The sequence below is a fragment of the Patagioenas fasciata genome, chromosome 2 (genome assembly GCF_037038585.1).
Source record: "Patagioenas fasciata isolate bPatFas1 chromosome 2, bPatFas1.hap1, whole genome shotgun sequence".
Lineage (NCBI taxonomy): Eukaryota > Metazoa > Chordata > Aves > Columbiformes > Columbidae > Patagioenas > Patagioenas fasciata.
In genome coordinates this window covers 136,982,854-137,002,914 of record NC_092521.1, presented here as the reverse complement: position 1 = coordinate 137,002,914, position 20,061 = coordinate 136,982,854, and the positions used below count along the sequence as shown (strand labels likewise).

Below are 20,061 nucleotides of genomic sequence, written 5' to 3'. Positions count from 1 at the left end.
TTATTTTGTTGAAACTCTAGTGAAAGACAAGTGCACCTGGGAAATACATTGGTTTGCTCTGATTGTTTCCTTAACTTTTAAGAAAACTGATGCACAATTAGTAGACTTTGCTTCAGAAGAGCATTAAATAAAACCACACAAAAGGTCAGAGAAAAGCCGCCTTGCTACCACAGGAACATTCCCTACTCTATTTTATTATTATTATTATATCACTATGTTACTGAGCTATACCTTCTGTGTTATTTTCGGACTAATGACCTGTATCACTTATTACCTTTGGGAGACTGATCTGTCCAGATTTCACTCTTGGAACATGTTCCTAGAGATTTTATTTTTACTTGCTTCAATTTATCTATCTTATGTAAGCAATCATTCCCCTCTTTCAAATGTCTCTTTTTTGAAGCAATATAGATATTTATCGTGGCACTGTTAAGAGATATGTCAACTGCTAATCTGAAAGAAAGAGCTTGAGAGCAGCAAATCAGTTCATGATGGAGGAGGATGTTTTCCTGTATTTCAGCCTGGGTCATCCCAGGTGTGAGGCTGACCAAGCTGGACGTCAAACATTCAAGCTGGAACCATTCTTTTGACTGGATGGTTTAACTTCTAAAATGCCTGGACCAAATGGCCAAATTCCTTTTTTTTTTTTTTTTTCCAGAAATATCTAAAAGCCACCCTGGTAAATGCACACCACTTACCAAGTTTTTGTTATGTTGTTAGCAGAGAAGAGCCAGTCTATTCAAGGGAAAAGGAGAGTGAAATAAAAATGTGTAAGGGCAGATTGAGCCAAGTACTAAGCAGAGCATAAAAGAGATGATCATGTATGTCTCAGCCAAAGAAAGCAAGGTGAAAAGTGGCTTGATAGGATAACAAATATTTTGAGTCAGAAGAAGTGTAGTCTGAGGAATTATTACTGGGAGTAATGGAAAAAAATTGGCTTAGAAATCCCATCTGCATACAATTATTTCAAAGTTTATGAATCTGGAAATATTCTACAAGGTATTCATAGGTGAATAGAATTTAAAGCTAAAAATGTTATTACTACAACATGCTAATATGAGTTCTTCCATGTTACCAGTAGAACAACCATAATTTCTACATAATTTCCACAAATTCCATATAAAAACACCCCTGCTATCTTGAGATTTTAATAATTATTATAAATATATTAGATAGCATTATTATATATTGAATATTTTTGTAAATAATTTCCTAGTAACTAATAGAATAATATTGTATAAACATATTAGTATTTTAACTTGCTTAAATGAAGAAAATAATTTGAAAACAGGGCTCCATAACCTGTAAAAGTTCTAGGAAGAGTAATTTTTATTGAGGTATTAACAGAGGCATAATCTACTTCAAAGAATGAATCACAGAATCACAGAATGGCTAGGATTGGAAAGGACCTCTGGAGACCATCTAGTCCAACCCACCTGCTAAAGCAGATTCACCTAGAGTAGATCACATAGGAATGTGTCCAGGTGGGTTTCGAATGTCTCCAGAGAAGAAGACTCCACATCTCTCTGAGCAGTCTGTTCCAGTGCTCTGTCATCCTCAAAGTTTCTCCTCATGTTAAGATGGAACCTCCTATGCTTCAGTCTGTGCTCGTTGCCCCTCATCCTATCGTTGGGCACCACTGAAAAGAGTCTGGTCCCATCCTCTTGACATCCACCCTTGAGATATTTATGAGCATTTATAAGATCCCCTCTCAGCCTTCTCTTCTCCAGGCTGAACAGACCTAGTTGTCTCAGTCTCTCATCATAAGAAAGATCCTCCAGGCTCCTAATTGTCTTCATAGCCCTCCACTGGCTTCCCTCCTGCAACTCCTTGTCCTTCTTAAACTGGGGAGCCCAGAACTGGATGCAGTACTCCAGATGTGGCCTCACCAGGGCAGAGCAGAGGGGGAGGAGAACCTCCCTCAACCTGCTGGTCACACTTTTCCTGATGCACCCCAGGATACCGTTGGCCTTCTTGGCCACAAGGGCACATTGTTGATTCATGGTCAACCTTTTGCAGACCAGAACTCCCAAGTCCTTCTCTGCAGTGCTGCTTTCCGGCAGGTCCGCCCCCAACCTGTACTGGTGTGTGGAGTTATTCCTCCCGAGGTGTAGGACCCTGCACTTGCCCTTGTTGAATTTCATCTAAATGCATTAATCTCTAATTTCTTATTTACATGAGAAACTTATCAGTGAGCATATCGTGTTCACAATGTCAAACCATGACCCTGGTGGATGAAAACAAAGTTCACTTGCCTTGACATAAATAGTCTTTCAGAGCTATAGATTAACTTCTGAACATTATAAGCTTTAATAAGACCAGAGTTGTCCATCACAGTCAATATAGAGAGTTGTTTAATTTCAAGGAGATCTTCATTCTTTCTGAAAATCGGTGCAACAGATCTTCTTGGGGAGAGTCCTGTCTCCTCACTGAGTAATAACTAGCTTAGAGGAGTAACAGCAGTGAGACAGCTAACTTTTAAAGACAGGGGAGAAGAATCCTGATGAATGTTAAAATAAAACTTTTTTTTTTCTCATCCAGCAATATTCACTTCAAGATGTAGAAAGGTCATGGATTGAATATGAAATTAAAATAAATCATAAGCAAGTTTTCTATCAACACAGAGTGCTAAAATTGATAGTTAAATTCCATAAAAATAAAATAAACTGCAGAAACCTCTATATTCAGTCAAAATGTTACACAGGTTCTTCATATGGATTTTAAGAGAGGTATTGTGGAACTCAGAGGTATCTTTGCAATAGGTTTACCAGTACACTTCACTGGGAAAAACTGTTTTGACATAATCCATGTGTCAGTGTTGGTCATAGGAGATTTTACTGGTTCTGTTATTTTGCTGGGAAAGAACTTCCTCCTCAGATGCAGCTGTCACTATTTCACTGTAAAGAGTAAGTACTATTTCAGAAGGGGTGCAGAGATGAAGCATATGGATATGGGACAGTGAAGGTAAGGGAAGGGAGACAGTGAGTGAGGAGGTCCCCTCTAAACTCCTGATAGGCAGCTGTTAACCTTCCTAAATACCTTAGACAAATTCCAGCTCTTTTGTCAGTCCCAGCTCCTCCAACCCCTCAGTTACCACAAATGCCCTGCACCTATCGTTCTACACATACAGACTGATACTGTACATGTATATATTTGGGCTGCCAAATAAGAATTGGGGCAGGGTGGGAGTGGGTGGGGGTGGTGTTGTTATTGTTCTGCTTCAAACATCTGGACACTTTCAGGCCTTGGTCTGTCTAGAAATTACTTTTGATATGTTTTGAAGGTAGACTGTACTTAAAGCTGGTCCTAGCAGCACATGGTGGCAGTACCTTTAGATGACATTAGTGTGCGCTACCATTTTCCAGGGAACGAAAGACCCTGAGGAGAAGTAAAACTATAAAGCCAGTGGTGGTGTTTTTGTTGTTGCTTTGACAATTTAGTCCTTGAGCTGAAAGGGAGAGAGAATAACAGGAAAAAGCTGGCCACAGAACAAACAAATATGGCATTGGTTCGTATTTGTTACAGCACATTGGACAAAAATGAGCAATGACAACTATCAGCTTTCATGCACTTCCTTGGAAAACGCCAGTGTTGTGTAACTTGGCCAAAAGGACAAGGTATACCACAGCACATGCGCAACCCAGACGGGGAGTCCAGCAAGAACTAGAAGTAAAAAGCCGTTTCATGTGGAGGTCTTGTTTACTTGGAATATTTATTTGGTTTGTCCAAAAATATAAGTTTAGCATATCACTGTGCATTTTTTACTCTTTTAATTTTCAGAAGAATTCAAACAAATTCATTTTGCTACTGAATGGAAATGATATTACAAAGTACTGTTCACAGACTTGAGGGGATAGGAGAGAGAAAAGAAAGGTCAACACAGAAGAAAAGGCTTAGATAAATTAAGGTATGTCAGAGCAAAGCTCCCCATGAAAGATTATTGAGAATAAAGCTTTTTTTAAACAAACATAAAAAACAATATATAAATCAAGAGCACAAAAGCCCTGTTTTATGATTTTTTTTGGTGCTGTTTAATTTCTTTATATCTTTTTTTTTTTTGCCATTGTTAAAAAACAACCAAAACTTCAAAGGCAAGCTGCATGTGTTCTAAATCAGGACTTCAGTCCTGATGTATGACAGCACAAAAATTAAAACTAAATAAATGTGCTGTCTAAGCTCCCATATTTCTCAAAAAATGCTTTAAAGGCTTTAAAAAATTAGAATTATTGCTTGATCTTACTTTACCAACCATAATGTTTTCACCAGACTAAATGACAAAATATTATATTAAAAAGAGAGAAAGAAAATGACTGTTGTCTGAATATATCTGAACACCTGTATTCGTCTGTCTTGCAGTTTTGTCAGACATGCAATGGGGAAAATGAAACTTTGCAGTGATTTGTCTGATAGTGACTATGAACTGCATAAATTCTCAGCTTATCCACTGTTTTCTGGAAGACTCCTTGACATTCAGGGTAAATCAATGAAAACAAGGCAGTATGTCTATGAAGGAAAGAATAACATTTCTGGTTTATCACATAAATATGGTTGAAGAATGGACAGATTCTCATGAAATGTCATTTGTGCAAGGTTTCTACTATTTTCTTTTCAAAATATGAACTTTGTAACAGGTCACATTGTGATTCCATTTTCTTTGACTGTCTTTGGACATGACCTTTCTGTTTTCTCTCCTTAAGTGAAATGGCATGTCTGACTTTAAAGTGTCTGGCCAGAGCACACCAGTTGAACACGCTTGCAAAAAAAAATTGCGGAACTGGGGCTTTTATGGTGTCCGTTTTCCTCTGGCATTTACTTTTACAGTGGCCATTTGCTGTTCTTCTACTAGGTCATCTTGATTTGTATTGACTCATTTGTTTTATCAGATTGCAAAAGGGGCAAGTGGCCGAGGCAAACAGGAATGAAAATGCTGTTCTTTTTAGCAAACATTTATTTGAATTTTAAAACTCATTCATTCCATCCCTGCTCATGTTCCTTTTTCATTTCCTATTAAAAAAATAGTCACAAGCTCTAATTTGTGTTCTCATAGAAGTTTGAGGAGTGATATTTCTTAGCAAAGGTTCCTGGAAATTTGTGTGATCAAGAGAACTGGTTATTTACTACTTATCACTTTATCTTATTTAATCCCTCTTCTGTTGTGTATAAAGTTTTAACTACACATTAAGAGAGCAGGTACTATAGGATATTCTTTTATGAGCACTTATAAGAAATGGATAGTTAACATTAGGAATCAAAGTAAGCAGTCTGCAGGGAGCCTCTAAGCTGAAAATAGCATTTGGCAAATACTAACATATGTTTACAAACAGAATTTTAAGCATGAAGCAGGTCTACACTATCTGAATTATTTATTTGTAAGTAATACTTTAATTGGTTCTAATAATGTATAAAAGATTGGCCATGCTTCCATATAATGTAAGGACCAGGATAACCTGCTAGTGAGTTTGAGATGTTCTTTGCTGCCCTAACATTAACCACCCAGCCTTGGGGTCTGAACTGAAAGCACAGACCCCTTAGATGGCCAGTGCAGCCTCCAGAGGCTGACTCAGAGTACCAGAGCTCTCCAGAAGAGGCTGACCAAGAAAGCCTGTCAGCCTAAGAGACATTTGAAGAATCTCTCAGACTTAATTGCAGATTTTTTTTATATTTACTATATATTTACTATATTTACTATATTTACTATATATTTACTATATATTTACTATTTATATTTTCATTTTTGGTAAATTTTGTATTAAAGGCTTTAAAATGCTTAATGAAGAAAGGGACTTGTCACTGTTTCCTTATGGATACCACTTAGAATACACGTATGGAAGTGATATGTGTGCTTTGAATATTGAACTTATTAAAATGTGACCTGAAATTTTGTTGATAGAAAAAAGAGATATTGAAATGCTGGATAATTAAAGAGAGAGCAAACAGAAGTTACATTTATGTTACCTATGTTTCCTCTTCTGCCTTTTTCTTGAAGAAGTCCTCATAATTTTTGATTTGTAGCAGTCCTTTGATGACTGACAATGGAATACTTTTGGGCTGGCAAAGTGTCATTACCTTTTCCTATTATAGTCTTTGCTGTCCAATGAACTGCTAAAACTTGTCATTTCTCCTCCTCTCATTTCATTCCTGATTAAGATATCATCAGCATGTGCAAATAAATAAATGAAAAATTTGAATCTGGATCCACTGAAAGCAGCATCAATAGAGACTCTATCCAAAACAAGTTCTGCAGTTCGGTGCAAATTGTCATCCAGCTGTAGTTTGTGGGTTTCTCATTTTAGGCTTAGCTGAACTTGTTTACACAGTCTTTCTTTGAAACAGTAAATCTAGAAATTGCGTATAAAAACTGTGCACAAAGGAACATTATTTGGGTTGTAAGGTCAATGACTCTGAAGTTAGGCCAAGTGAGATTTATGATTGCTTGCACAATGGACTCCTTTTGCATATGCTTTAAGATAGAGTGGTTAATTAAATGAACATCTTCTATTCTGGGCCTTTGTTTTTCTCGGTATAGACAGGACTGCGTTCAGGTTGTAAACTATATGCCAGCAATAAATGCTAGCTTCAAAGTTTCTGCCTAAATCATAGAGGAAATAAATATTCCCCTACCTTTTCCCTGTATATCAGTTTTTTCTGTTATCCTCTTTTCTATAATGGAAAGTAAGTTAAAAGTGATTGATCCAAAAGTGGAACTGTGGAGCTCTAGATTTCTTGTTTCTTGAATCTTAATTTCAGATTAAATAAAAATGCTTTTACTTTTCTAATTGTCCAATTTGTAACATCAACCAGCATGTCACTTGTGTGTTGCAACTGGCCATGAAAAGCCACAACCAGAAATTCAGACAGAGCTCTGATCCAAACATTAAATTCTGTGCACTATATAATAGTCCCATAGAATGGATAATAGTAATGTTGAAAAAAATGACTTTTGAGCATTTCCAGACACAGTGAGGATGCAGGAAAACCCAGTACAGCATGTACAAGAAGTAAAAACCTCCTAGTCAGAAGTGGTCATAAGCACTGTTTCTCCCCGTTTCTTGAGCAACATGAATACCATAGAATGAAACAAAGCATTTTTTACATCTGCCTCTGCCTGCCACCACACACCTGCTCACTCACACCTGTATCAGCCCTGCCAGATCCACATGTTGGATTTGCTTCCTCTTGCATAGGCAACATCCAGGCCTTACTCTGATTTCTATAGGTTTTAACACTAAATAAATGCTTTATCAGTAGCTACCACCACCAAAAGTCATCTTGAGTTTGTAAACGAGGTTTTTCTTTACTGACCTGCAAACACTTATCCTCAGATATGTTTTCTACTCAGATTTGAGCACCAAGTCCTTGCAAGCATTATAATAAATACGTAGATTTACTGAATTCACAATGGGTATGAGGAAAATATTTTTTTTTTTTTTTTGCATAGAATCATAGAATGGTTTGGACTGGAAGGAGCCTTAAACATCATCTAGTTCCAACTCCCCTGCCATGGACAGGGACATTTTTCACTAGACCAGGTTGCTCAAAACCCCGTTCAGCCTGGCCCTGAACACTTTTATTTGTGATCTTTGTTAAAAAGCCTTCCAGGCCACCATTGAGCTGTTCCAGGTTAGGCTGAGTATATGACAGGGATTATCATCTCAAGATGGAGTCACGTATCACCTGGGAGGGAGACAGAAACCACCCTTTCCACTGCCACTAAGGATTTGTATATATGGAAAGGTATTTGATTTGTGATGACACACTAGAATAGTCTGGTAAGATATACAAGTAGCTTGAAGTTTAGAAGGAGAAACTGCTATTGATTCCTTGAGTTTAGATAAGTTCAGGGAACTGTTGTGCATTCACTGTCAAATCTCTGTTCTGGTTGATAAAATGTGGAGCTCCAAATATGTCTTTGAAGTTTAATGTGGATTTCATTCACAATTTCTAAACATATTTTACTATGGCTAAAAGACAGGAAATATTTACCCTTACTTGACCAAATTTTGTTCACAGTTTCAGAGGTATAAATCTCTTATAGCCATGAGACTACTTCAGATTTTGTGTCTGTGACAGTATGGTAGTGTGTCTGAATAAATGGCAAGTGACATGATTGCTCCCAGGGAGACCAGCTTATTGTCAAGTACCTGCTTATTTAAATACCATGTTTACTTTTGAGTGTTATCACCAACATTTTTGCCTACACATACAAACCTTTCACCTGAAACATACTGGATTTTCAATTCAGTGACAGCTGCCTATGTTTAGACTTTGTTTGAGTTAGTAACTGGTCACTGAGGAATCCAGAGTTCACTGCAGACAAAATCGGAATAATTTTAAGGTCAATACAGCTGTGGGACTGCCTCACCTTCCTCTGTGTATAAAGAGTACTAAAGTATATTCCTGGAGAAGGATTCAGAAATACTCTGCATCTGTTCACAGAAATAAGGTGATAAACCTTCTCTGCTCTCTTTGCTTTCTGACCACTCCTAATGGTTATAAGAAAATTTAATTCCTTTATAATGTTTAGTTTCATATTCACACTCATTTTTGTTCTTGCTCCTCCACTCAGTCATCCCGTAATTTCACCTATGTGCCTTTATTGCTTCTTAGTCACAAATGTATGTATTTGTCATCTTATATATTAGCAGTATCTTTTATTAACCCAACATACACTTCTATCCCTTGCCCAATATTCTTGGCACGTTTTTTGTATTCTTTCATCTTTCTCTCTCATGTGTACTTAATGAATTATTTCCCTCTAATGTAGTATTCAGCTGTAAAATATTAGGTAAAAACTGTGGGAAGATGTAGAATTTTGGTCCATGACCATTTATTTTATGAAATCAGTACTTTAGCCAAAACTGAGAGTGACTAAAGTGTGCATCCTTCTCTGCTGGAGAAACCACTGCATGCTCCAATGAATGGAGCTGTTCTGAATTTGTTATTTTTCCTTGTTGATCTTCTCTAGTTATCTGCAGTGAGATAGTCAAACACCTTTGCTGTGAAGGGCTTCTAAGAAGTTTTGTTATGAAGTCTGAATAATTTTTGACTAAGCTTTCAGCTACTGTGACTTTTCATCTTTGTCAGAAGGAAAAATAAATGCAATCCTGATGTTGCAGTTTGGTATATATTGTTTGCTAAGTTTCTGGGGCCACTAGGGACCTTTGAGCTCTGGTAGCAGGTTGTTTCACTTCTAACTGTAAAAACTCCAGAGTCAGAAGCAGTAGCTATTCCGGTAGTAGATTTTCTGTGTCTCCATTTAGAAAAACCGATGTACTGTTTTCCCTTGAAGACAGAATTACTGATGTTGCTCAAGAAACAGTATCTTAACACTGAATGAAAGATTTTTGCCCTGTTATGAACTTCCAGCTTTTAAGGAGAATAACTGACTATAGTAATGCAGCTGCAACAACATTTGGAGTCCTCAAATTACCTTGACACTAGTTAGCTGGATGTAGGTCTAAGTGTAGCACAGCAATGTCATTGTTTGTCTTGATGCTTTTATTGTTTGATAAAGATTACCAATTATTTTAGGTCTTTCAGCTTCCCTTAATACTGCTTTCCTGCTATGGTAACAGCAGAGATAGTGGTCATTTACCTACTTACAGATTCTGCAGAGTCACATCATTCCTGAGTGACTCTGCTCCTCACACTGAGAAAATCCAGAAAGTAGTACCCTATGTCTGATCAGCCACCTAAAGGAATTTTCACCCAGGCTTTGTTATGATCATTATTTTATGTTTCTCTAAGGTAGAAAACCACTCAGTGAAGAATTCCATGAGAGATTCTGGAGCACTAGTTCTCAAGAGGTAGTTTGTGGGTTGCCGCTTGGCTGCAGAAGCTCACAGAAGGACTCTTCCAGAGAACTGTGTGTCAGAAGACTGGCAAGACAGGGATGAGATATTAGATATTCCAAGAAAAGATTTTATTCTCATATGTTTTCCCAGGCAGGGAAAGAATTTCTGGGGAAATGATGAGGCCACTCCTATTCTAATTAACTTGTTCCATGTCACAAGTTGTATTGTATGCTCTCATTCTTTAAAAATGGTGCATATCTGTGATGAGGATGGGTCATATATTTCGTTCTGGGGAACATAAAATAAAAATGTCTTCTGCATATTTCCCTGTCCTGTGTATTAGAACACAGAAGCATCAGTCCTGCCTTCACTGGAGGCCCATGCAACTCCCCACCACCTTTTCTTATGCTCCCAGCAGGTTAAGACTCTTGCAAACTCTGCTGTGTAATGAGTGACAAGGTTCTGACATGATTTCTTTTTTGGGGAAGAAGGCTGGATAGAGCCACCTATGTCATTCTAATGGTAGCTACAGTTTCTTTTACTCTGTGGCGCTTTACCTGCCATTTCAAGGCATCTGTGTGTCCTTTTTAATAGTACGAAAAGGGACAAAAGGGCTGTTGTATGGGTTGAAATCACATCCTTAATTCTCACACGTTTTGGTAACAGAACAGCATAACAGAAAGTTGCTCAATATATTTTACTTGGAAATTGCAATTAATCAGAAGACTGTAAGGAGTCAGACCCCAAGCCTAGTTTCAATACCATTTCCTTTAGTGAGTTTTACACATTACCTTTTCAATAAGTGGTGACAGGCAGTGCATTTCTGGGTGATTATAGCATATGTCAGGTGGGGTTAACGGGCACAAGGCCAGAGGGAAAGTAACTAACTACTCGAGATGTATAGAAATCCCTTAGAAATGCACTGCCTTATTCCATCATGATATTAGAAAATGATGTTTATTAAACAATGTGATCAAAATCCTGAGGGGCAGTAGACCTCTGATACTGAGTTCACCAGGAGACTTGATGCCAAATTGATCAGGAAATAGAGTATTTACCTCAAGTCCATCCACCTACAAGAACCCATCCCTGATATGCTTATTGTATCTATGTCCCTGGTCTTGGAATGATAAATGATCCACATCTGGAGGCCAGGTCTTTAGATAATGGTATATGCTGATTAACACTGGCTAAGGAACTAGACCTTAATTTAACACGATATTTTGATGTGGCAGGGTCAATAAATGACTGAAAAAAAAGTGAGAGCCTTAATTCGTAGACTCTGAGAAACTGTATATGTTGGAAAGATCATTTGGTCCGTGCTGCTTTTCTTGGCAGAATTTTGTAGACCATCTTCAGAAAATGGCAGTCTGTTCTCAGCTTCTGAGTGATGGGCTTTAAATCAGATCCTTTGTGTTAGTCTCTTGGGTCAATTCAAAATTAACTGACTTGGCTTTTCATCAGTTATAAAAGGAAATAAGTCTAGATCTTCCCATCAGATTGTTTTCAGTCATAACTCAGTGCCCACATTTTGGCTATACTCATTTACAGCAGCAGAAACTTTGCCCTGCATATTTTAAAAAATTGTCAAGTTGATTTTATAGGCAGTAGCATTATAATAAAGTACTCCAAACTTAATCAAGCTTACTGATTTATTTGGATAGTCAATAGTAGTATCTGATTTTCATTCCAGTGTGGATTAGAAACAAATTCCTCATACTTTGAATTATTTTTTTATCAGATGTCTTGTTTTCTAGCCAACCCCTTACTGAGTTTGGACTCAGATTTGGAGATATAATCATCTGTAATCTGTAACATCAGATGCCTATATTGTACATCAGTTTAAATTGAGCAATTTGATCAGATTTGGAAGAAGTTATCATGATAACAGTAGTATCACTTGCACTATCAAGTTGACAGATTTCACAAATGTGGGACAGATTTTCAATAGGTAATTATCAGCCTGATTAGACTATCCCTGTAGAATCTCTTTAGAGGGATTTTTAACCCTGGCGGGACCGGCGTTGGGGGGGGCAGGCTGGTGGGAGGGGAAGGAAAATAAGCCCCCTAAGCCCCATGGAGAATCCGAGATTCTGAAATGCCATCTTGCTGTTTGCAGTTCTACATTTCCCCTTTTGGTTTCTTGGCTTCTGACGCAGAACAGCTATATGTTCCTGGCTAGGAAGCAATTTTTTTTAAAAAAAGGAGAGGATGACAGAACAATCGAAAAATTATTACTTGGGCTAGGTGTGAAATGGGGTAGAAATGAAGAGAAAGTGAGGAAACCGAGAAGGAATACACAGAGCAAATAACTAGTAAGAACAGGGCTGAAAACATCCAGCCAGTTTTGAAAATATCCAAAGGTTCTTGCTTTGAGTCTGGCAGCTGAAATCTGTGGTTGTAATATTTTCCCTCTGAATCCACATGACAGCATTATAACAGCTCTAAAAACATCATTGTTATGTTGTACATCACTATGACCTTTCCTGCAGGATGCAGAACCCCTACTTCGTGATAATACATGGTACAGAAGAAATCCCTTCCTTTTTTTTTTTAGTATGAATTAGTTGGGAGCAGAGTTTGGCAGTGTCCTTCCTCCTTGTGTTTTCTCTGAGGATCATTTTCTCAGTTGGTCACTATTGTCATCGTGTGGTGGAAGAATACAAGTTCCTCCTTCCCAGAGGACTAAGCAAATGCAGTGAGCTACATGACCCTCTTGGACACATACATATCTCAAGACAGTTGAAGATGCCCAGACCATCCATTGTCAAGGTGGCTTTTTCTTGTAGTGAGATAGGTTTGCTTTGTTTGGCTTTCTAAGAGGTATCCTATGTATCTTTGAGTGTGTACTTAGTAGAGATTTAATAAGTTATGTTCAGTGTAGCAGCTAAAGAGCAGCTAATTATGGAAAATGTATTACTGTAGAACTAACAGGCATGCAATAAAAACATCAATTACATAAATTATTAATTCATAAAAAATGTGTTCTGGAGACCATTGGTATTAATTTAACATACAATTACTGTCTAATTTAATCTAAATTAAATGCCTGCTTGAGACATGTAATTTGAAGTGTTACTGAGCTTCCTTCTCTGGTATTAAAAGCAAGAAATCAGCGGTTAATGCCTAGAGGCCAGATCTCTACCATTTGAATTCAGGTACCTCAACACTAACATTCATAATTTCAGCCATTTGGAAAATGTTTTTCAGAAGAATGTATTTGGCATTAGAATCTCCCCTTCCCCCATGCTCAGGGCCATATACTGCCAACTGAGTCAAACCTCTGACTTAATCCAAATGAATGTTTGATCGAATAAAAAGTCCTCAATTAAGATCTGAAAAGAAAATGTGTTTTCTTATCATAGAACATAAGCTTTACAAAATGTCCTAGCTCCTGCCAGTGCTGGAAGGGTAAATTATCTTTTGACTCCTGTGTGGACATATTTATTTAGGACATGTAGCCTGATGACTCAGGAAGTTATGTAAAAACTGATCCAGTTAATGTTAGATGCTATTGTTGGAAGAATATCAATGAAAATTAATCAAATAATCATGAAGGAACCACAGAGAAGGAACTCAGAACACTGGTGGGTAGACTTTTGGCAGCGATCATTGTAACAGTTTTAATGAGAGGAAAACACATTCTCAAGTAAATTAGAGAGTAATGACATGATTAAATGGTAAATAATAGTTAAATACATGTTTGGAGGTCCAGGACGGAGACTGTGGAGTTTTTGTGTTTTGCATGTGTTCCTCTCCTGGCTGCTCCAAGTAGCCAGAGGAGCTCACCAGAACTCTGCCTGTAATTTAGAGCCAGACTGTAGCTTTTAAGATGCTGAATCCAAAAGGGCTGTTGGGGCACCACTGCTGAGGCTGAGAAAGCTGAGACTTTCTCCATAAATCGGAAGCTTCACAAGCCTTTCGGTTACTGACATGTCCTTGTTCCTTCCCTGAGCAAGGGCCAGAAACACCACTCTCCTCAGCCTGCTGCCACCCAAAAAGTGACTGTGCAGGAGACATCTGCTCTCCTCATGCACAGTGGGGGAGAAGGAAGGGGCCCATCTTCTGCTGAGGCAGGTTTAGTCCCTGCTAACTGGGTGTTTGCACATTTGCTGGTGAGCAAATTGAAGCTGCGTATATGACTGTTTATGCAAACAAGGAGTGCTGTGGTGCTGGCTGGGAGTGTGCCCCATCCATATGGTTCGTTTCCTTGTCTGCTGAGAAAAGGATGTGAAAAGAATAACATTCACAAATTGTCTTGACTCTCAGATGTTTTTTTCTCAAAATGGGAGGCTGTACGCACAAACTCTGACTTGCTAGCTTTACTTTGTCCAGCCATGATACTCAACACAGTTGTGTGCTGAGTCCATTGGAGGGGAACTGGCCTGGTTCTTTTACGTGCTCTCTGCCACTTTTTGTTTCAGGTTGTCAGACAAAGGATGCCTCAAAAACAAAAATAGAAAACTGGAATAACTCTTCTCTTTTTATAAGGCTTAACATTTCCAGTAAGCCCAGAAAGAGTATAGTTGCTCCAGCAACTTCAGTCAAATGAGGCAGAAGCTTCACCTATGTCATTACTTGCTGTTTGGCTGAACTAGAAGGATTGCTTGGGGAGCTTCTCTGTTACAAAAGAAAACAAATACAAACAAAAAATGGTCTTGGTGCTATACTGGAGATCAGTCCACTAAAAGCTGAATTACTTGCCTAGAATGTAAATCAAGTGATCAGCATACTGTGTCCTTCTTATTGAAGCCTGGCAGCTTGTTCATTAATATAATATTTTCTTACATAAGCCTGAAGACTGTACCTGCTCCACTAATGGCATTGGAGGAAGGGAAAGGTTATAATTAAAGAGTGTGTTTTGTGCCTTTGTTTTAAAAGTTTATATTTTTACTTCAAAGCCTGGCATATAACAGCTCGTATACTGTGTATTTCTCTCATACATAACATGGTTTATAAAAGTTTCCTTTTGAATCTAGTCTTTATTACTTTGATGTACATTTGTGCACCCACAAGTTTTGTCAGGAAAACATAAGCCAGCCAGTGAGCAGGATTTTCTGAACTACTTGGTGATGTTTTAATGTTGTTTCTTTTGTAAATGGAAGTTACATCGTTGTCTTTACTAGTATCATAGCAAACAAATAGTAAGTGCTTCTGTATATTCTACCTAGATATCTAAATATTTGATCTGTGAAGGAAACAGGTACTTTTAACGTTTCAGTTACGGAAATTATGAAAATAATAGTTGGCATAGAACCATGCTCACTATTTCTGGCATGTTGTGTGAGTCTAATTTTTTTAAAACATGTGCTACTTCTCTGAAGTACAAATTCACTAAGCACATCAAGAAGATTTGAGAAATACCCCTGTGTGTACAATCTTCCCTCACTTGTTGACTGAAATGACTGGATTTTTAAATGATATATTTTTCATTATTAATGTGTGACATTTTTACTCACTTTTATAGACACAAATAATTGTGGGTACTGCCAGGGCCATTTCAAACCCTGTTTGATAGATGCCTGCCATTGAGTCATCCATTCAGACTCTAAATGCACAAAGGCTCCTGCAGCCTCAAGGAACCAATATCCATTTAAGACTGGACTGAAAATCAAGCACTGATGTTTTAACATGACTTTCTTTTTCATAACTGCCTTTAATCTATAACTTATGCTGCACTGAAAAAGCATACAGTTTTGTAATATGGCATATCAAAACCAAACCCAACTTTTAAAACTAACATCACAGCAGGCACCTTTGTCAGCAGGCACAGTAGAAGGGCCAAGAACTGCTACTGATTTCTAGAAATTCATGTGAGTTAGAAGATCCAGGATTCAAAATGCTTGTCTGACTCTTTTCTCACCTTAGAGTTGGTCAGTGGGGCGTTGATCTCCTTATATCAGGGGAGATGACTGATTCTTTTCGTGATGCTTGTTTCTATTTTCTTCTTGTTTTTCTTAATTGTTTGGCATGAACTACAACCCATCTTAAAACGATTACTTGTCTGGGATTCCTTTCTTTCCATTTTGTTACTTCTGCACTCCAGGGGATTTCCTTGAGGAAGCTAATATCTTTCCTAGGTTGCTGCATTGACACAGAATCCAAGTTCCTTTGTTAAGAATTTCCATAACTCATTCGGTCACCGACACTGTTGGCACTGTTGGCTAAAATTATTTCCTCCCTTTCCAGCAAGTCACCTTTACTTCATTGGAGTAATTACACCGAATAAAAGCCCCCATCATTTGATTTCATTTGACAACACTTTATCTTGTTACTGTGATCTCAGCTGGGAAAGATGCTTTCTGTATGGCTCATTGCATGAATCCTGACTCACCAACGGATTTTTATTATGAGATTGATATTAGGAAAATCATTAGGAAACCAAGCAGACAAACTAACATTGTAACAATGTTTATAAGCTATATTATGTGTGGCTGCTTAAAAGAAGAAAAAGGCACTGAGAGTCTTTACATTTATTGCCACACATACCTCAGAAAATTACGAGGTAGCTGTAGCAACATTTGTGGTCATACAAAATTTTCAAAATGTGCAGGGGAAACATGGTAGAGCTTTCCCTTCTTCACAGAAGCTGTATAATATGAAGGATAATGTTGTCTTAAAGTGCTGTTAGATTTCTCATAGCCCCAAAGGGTAAGTTATATATGTGGGGAGTCTGTGCCTGTTCATTCTTCTTCATTTCCTTTAAATGCTTTATGTACAACTCACTTTATGCTGTTGGCACTTTCTTCTTATGAATCTGAAGATTGCACGTGTAACATGCAGACAGAAATAAATCCTGTAGGTAAAAGAAAGTAGAAATTGGCTAAAGATCAAAGGTTATCCTCATTCCACTCTTTCCTTCACTTTTATTATAATATCCTGTCTAAATTGGGTATTTTGTAGAGAGGATTGGGTGTTGGTTTTTGTTTGTTTTGTTTTATTTTTTTTTCATAAGGAAGAGTTGAGTTTAAATAAGATTTTAAGATTTTTTTAACACTGTATGTAATTTGAATCACAGTGTAGTTTATTTGCTGGAATCAAAACTTCAGTTCTTCAGTACAGAAGGTTGTAGAGTGGCTTAAGGAACCAATATTTCACCTCAAGTGTTCCGTGATCATCCACAGATTAAATGACAAGTAGATTTTTTTTTCTTTTGTCTGCACTGCTAGATCCAAGCTGTTATACTTAAAGTCCCTATTCTAAAAACAGTTGGGCATGTGCTTAACGAAGTCCTAAGGTGTAAACAGAACTAATTGTGTGATTGCTTGTTTGCCAGAACAAGCCTAAAGTCTGTGTCTTAGAAAACTTCTCTAGTAAATATGCTTCTGATTTATGTAGTTTTCAACTTTTGATGACCTTCTTCTCTGGAACATAGTAAAAAGTTGGTGGTTTTCCTGTCTTTATAGAGCCCTAGGGTTTAGCAGGTAACTTTTAAATGCTTTATTTAAGGTATGAAGTGCACTGGAATGCGTAGTGATGACCATCAATAGAGAAACTAGAAAAGACCAGGTGGAAAAGTTAAGAACAAGATGCAATGGGTATTTAACTTCAGTAGTTTCAAAGCTTTACTTATCATTACTCACTTAAAGGTGATGAATCAAAACCAATAGTTATCCTAGGAAACTACGACAAAACTTCCCTTCAAAATCTTTTCTCCAAATTAACATTTTTTCGTGTAATTTTTCTTGTTGCTGTTAAAAATTAAATAAATTAATTGTACTTGAATCACAGATGAAAACTTTGTGTTAGTGTTTATGCCGTTATAGATCACCACATAAAATGAAGTACTATGATTTTTGTCTGTAGTGAAGAATTGCTTAGAACATTGCTGATCAAGTGTGATTGATACTGGTAGAGATGTCTATGAAGTTCTGGACAGTTTAAACTTGTACTAAAACCTTGAATCAAAATAAGTGATCTAGTTATTAGTGCTGCTTCCAAAAGCACTTCTAAATGGAGCTAAGAGGTAACATGTGTTTCCACTATTTTCAGTCCAGGGTTGTATATTGTACTCAAACCGCAAATACAAAGGAAGAAGCAATTTCTAAATAAAAATTTCATCATCTCATTTGAAAAATACAATTATTTTAAATTATATTATCATAATTTAACTACAAATATTGTCATTTGATGCCGTAAATGACCAGGATTATATCAGATCTCTCTAAATAACATAGATATATGCTACATTGATGTGCAAATAGGAAGAGAATCCAGGGTGATAATGGATAATGAAGGTAAGAAGAGGGACAACCTCATGTTTCAACTAATCTCCAGTTCTTAGTGATCAGCAGGGGGATGTTATCTCACATCTGCCTCATGCAAAATTCCATATACCTAACTCCAAAGCATCTGGTGTGGGCTGTAGTCAGAAACAGGATACTGGACTAAATATATCTCGTGCTCCCTGTGCAATATCTGTGAGCTTTTCATCACAGCAGATGTGACATATGCCAGTAATATCTGTTCTACTTTAATTATTTGCACTACTGTATTTAAATACCAGGTTTTGGTCACCTAACCAAGCAATTGCTGAAGCTAGCGGATGGCCGTGTTGTGCTGGCACTGGAGGGAGGACATGACCTTACTGCCATCTGTGACGCATCTGAAGCCTGTATAAACGCCCTTTTAGGAAATGAGGTAAAACATAAATCATAGTAGGTGGAGAGAATGATCCAAGTTTGTTGAAACTCCTTTCTTTGATTTTCTCTTAGTAACAATGGCATCAGTCTTATTTTCATTTGATATAAAAACCATGCAAAATGAACATGTCTTACATATGAGCAGACCTTAGATGAGCTGGTTTGTTATGTTATGTAAATCCTCTAGTGTTTGACTAAGTCATTCCCAGTTCTGAGTAAGATTTAATACTTCAAAATTGCTTTTGGTGAGGTTCACATCATTAGTAGTCATTGGTGTGCGTACCATCCAGACCTTCCTTCCAGCACATTTCAGGAAATACAAAAAAAAATATGGAAAAAAAAATGGCTTTTGCAAGATATCTAGTTATCTTAGGAACTGGATATTGCAAAGGCACATTTTTTGCAGTATTTCACACTTCAATTGGCATGTGAAATAACATATTTCAGAGGCTCTTGAAATTGAATGTGTTCAAGACTTCAAAAATGTTTTGGTTTGTTGTTTGTTTTTGTTGGGTTTTTTTTGTTTTTTTTTTTTTTTTTTAAGTGGTAAATGATGATTCAGGTTGATCTGCATGTAATTTAAATTGAGTGTTCAATATTTGTCAAACATTGTATATATTATTTAAAAACTTTTGAGAGTGGACTATCAGACTGAGTAAATACGAGTATGTGCTATTTATGTACACAAACACAAAATAAGCATTCAGATTAGTGAAAACTGTTCTGTTGTTCACTAGAAAATACCTTTTCTCCTATAAATACAATGAGAAGGAAAATAAGCTCGCTGAAGATGTAACCAAAATAATTATGAAAGGACAAAACCTGTACCACAAATCGTGAATTTTGCAATATCTTGTTATAATGTGCAGTGTAATACTTTCCACCCCCCCCCCTCCAGGAAAAGTGGTAATAGCTATAATCTCTCCAATCAAATGTGTTAGTGCCAAGTTGCAAACTAGTCTGCCAGTTCCTTTTCACCACCAGACTTGATACCTATGTGAATAATGTGAAGTAATGTGTCTTCTGATGGATATTTGATAGAAGGATTGTCTAAGTATTCTTTTGAACCTTTGCTTTTCATCTTTATGAGAAAAACATTTTTATGCTTATTATTTTTTACATTATACATGCAATGAATGAAATGATAGCTTTTTCAATGATCAGTTCAATGTTAGTGCTTTTATTTAGGGGCTGAAATATGGATTACAAAACCTAGCTTGACGCATTTGCCAATCTTAGTGAATGAAGCATTGCCTTCTTTATTAGTTGCCATTCCAGGGCACTCCCACTAATATTCTCTGTCATCATCTTCATCATCTTCCCCATGGTAGTATTTCATCAATGTATATCATCAATAGCTTTTCATGGCCTTTCTAAACCCATTCTCTGAAATGTACACCCTCGTGGGACTAATGCAAATGATGCAATGCTGACGATGTGATGTGTCTTCCTCTGTGTAGGTGCCTGGGTCCCTTTATCCAGTTATGGCCATTTGGTGGTGCTACCCATTTATGAAAATTGCCTCATTCTGTTTTAACACTATATCACACCCAGCTACTATTTTTGCTGTCACTGACTACCATTGTGAGGAAAAGGAATGGGATAAGTGTACTGGAAGAGAGACT

The 20,061-nt window shown here is 37.2% G+C and overlaps 1 protein-coding gene across 19 annotated transcripts in view; it reads left to right on the top strand.

Annotated features, from left to right (window-relative positions):
* The window catches only part of HDAC9 (histone deacetylase 9), a 466,647-nt gene that overhangs the window by 423,310 nt on the left and 23,276 nt on the right, over positions 1-20,061 (top strand). For all 19 annotated transcript variants that reach the window (XM_071805072.1, XM_071805059.1, XM_071805061.1 and 16 more), the window contains one exon: positions 18,301-18,434. In XM_071805072.1, coding sequence (XP_071661173.1) covers positions 18,301-18,434 — 134 coding nt within the window. The remainder of the gene's footprint in view (positions 1-18,300; positions 18,435-20,061) is intronic.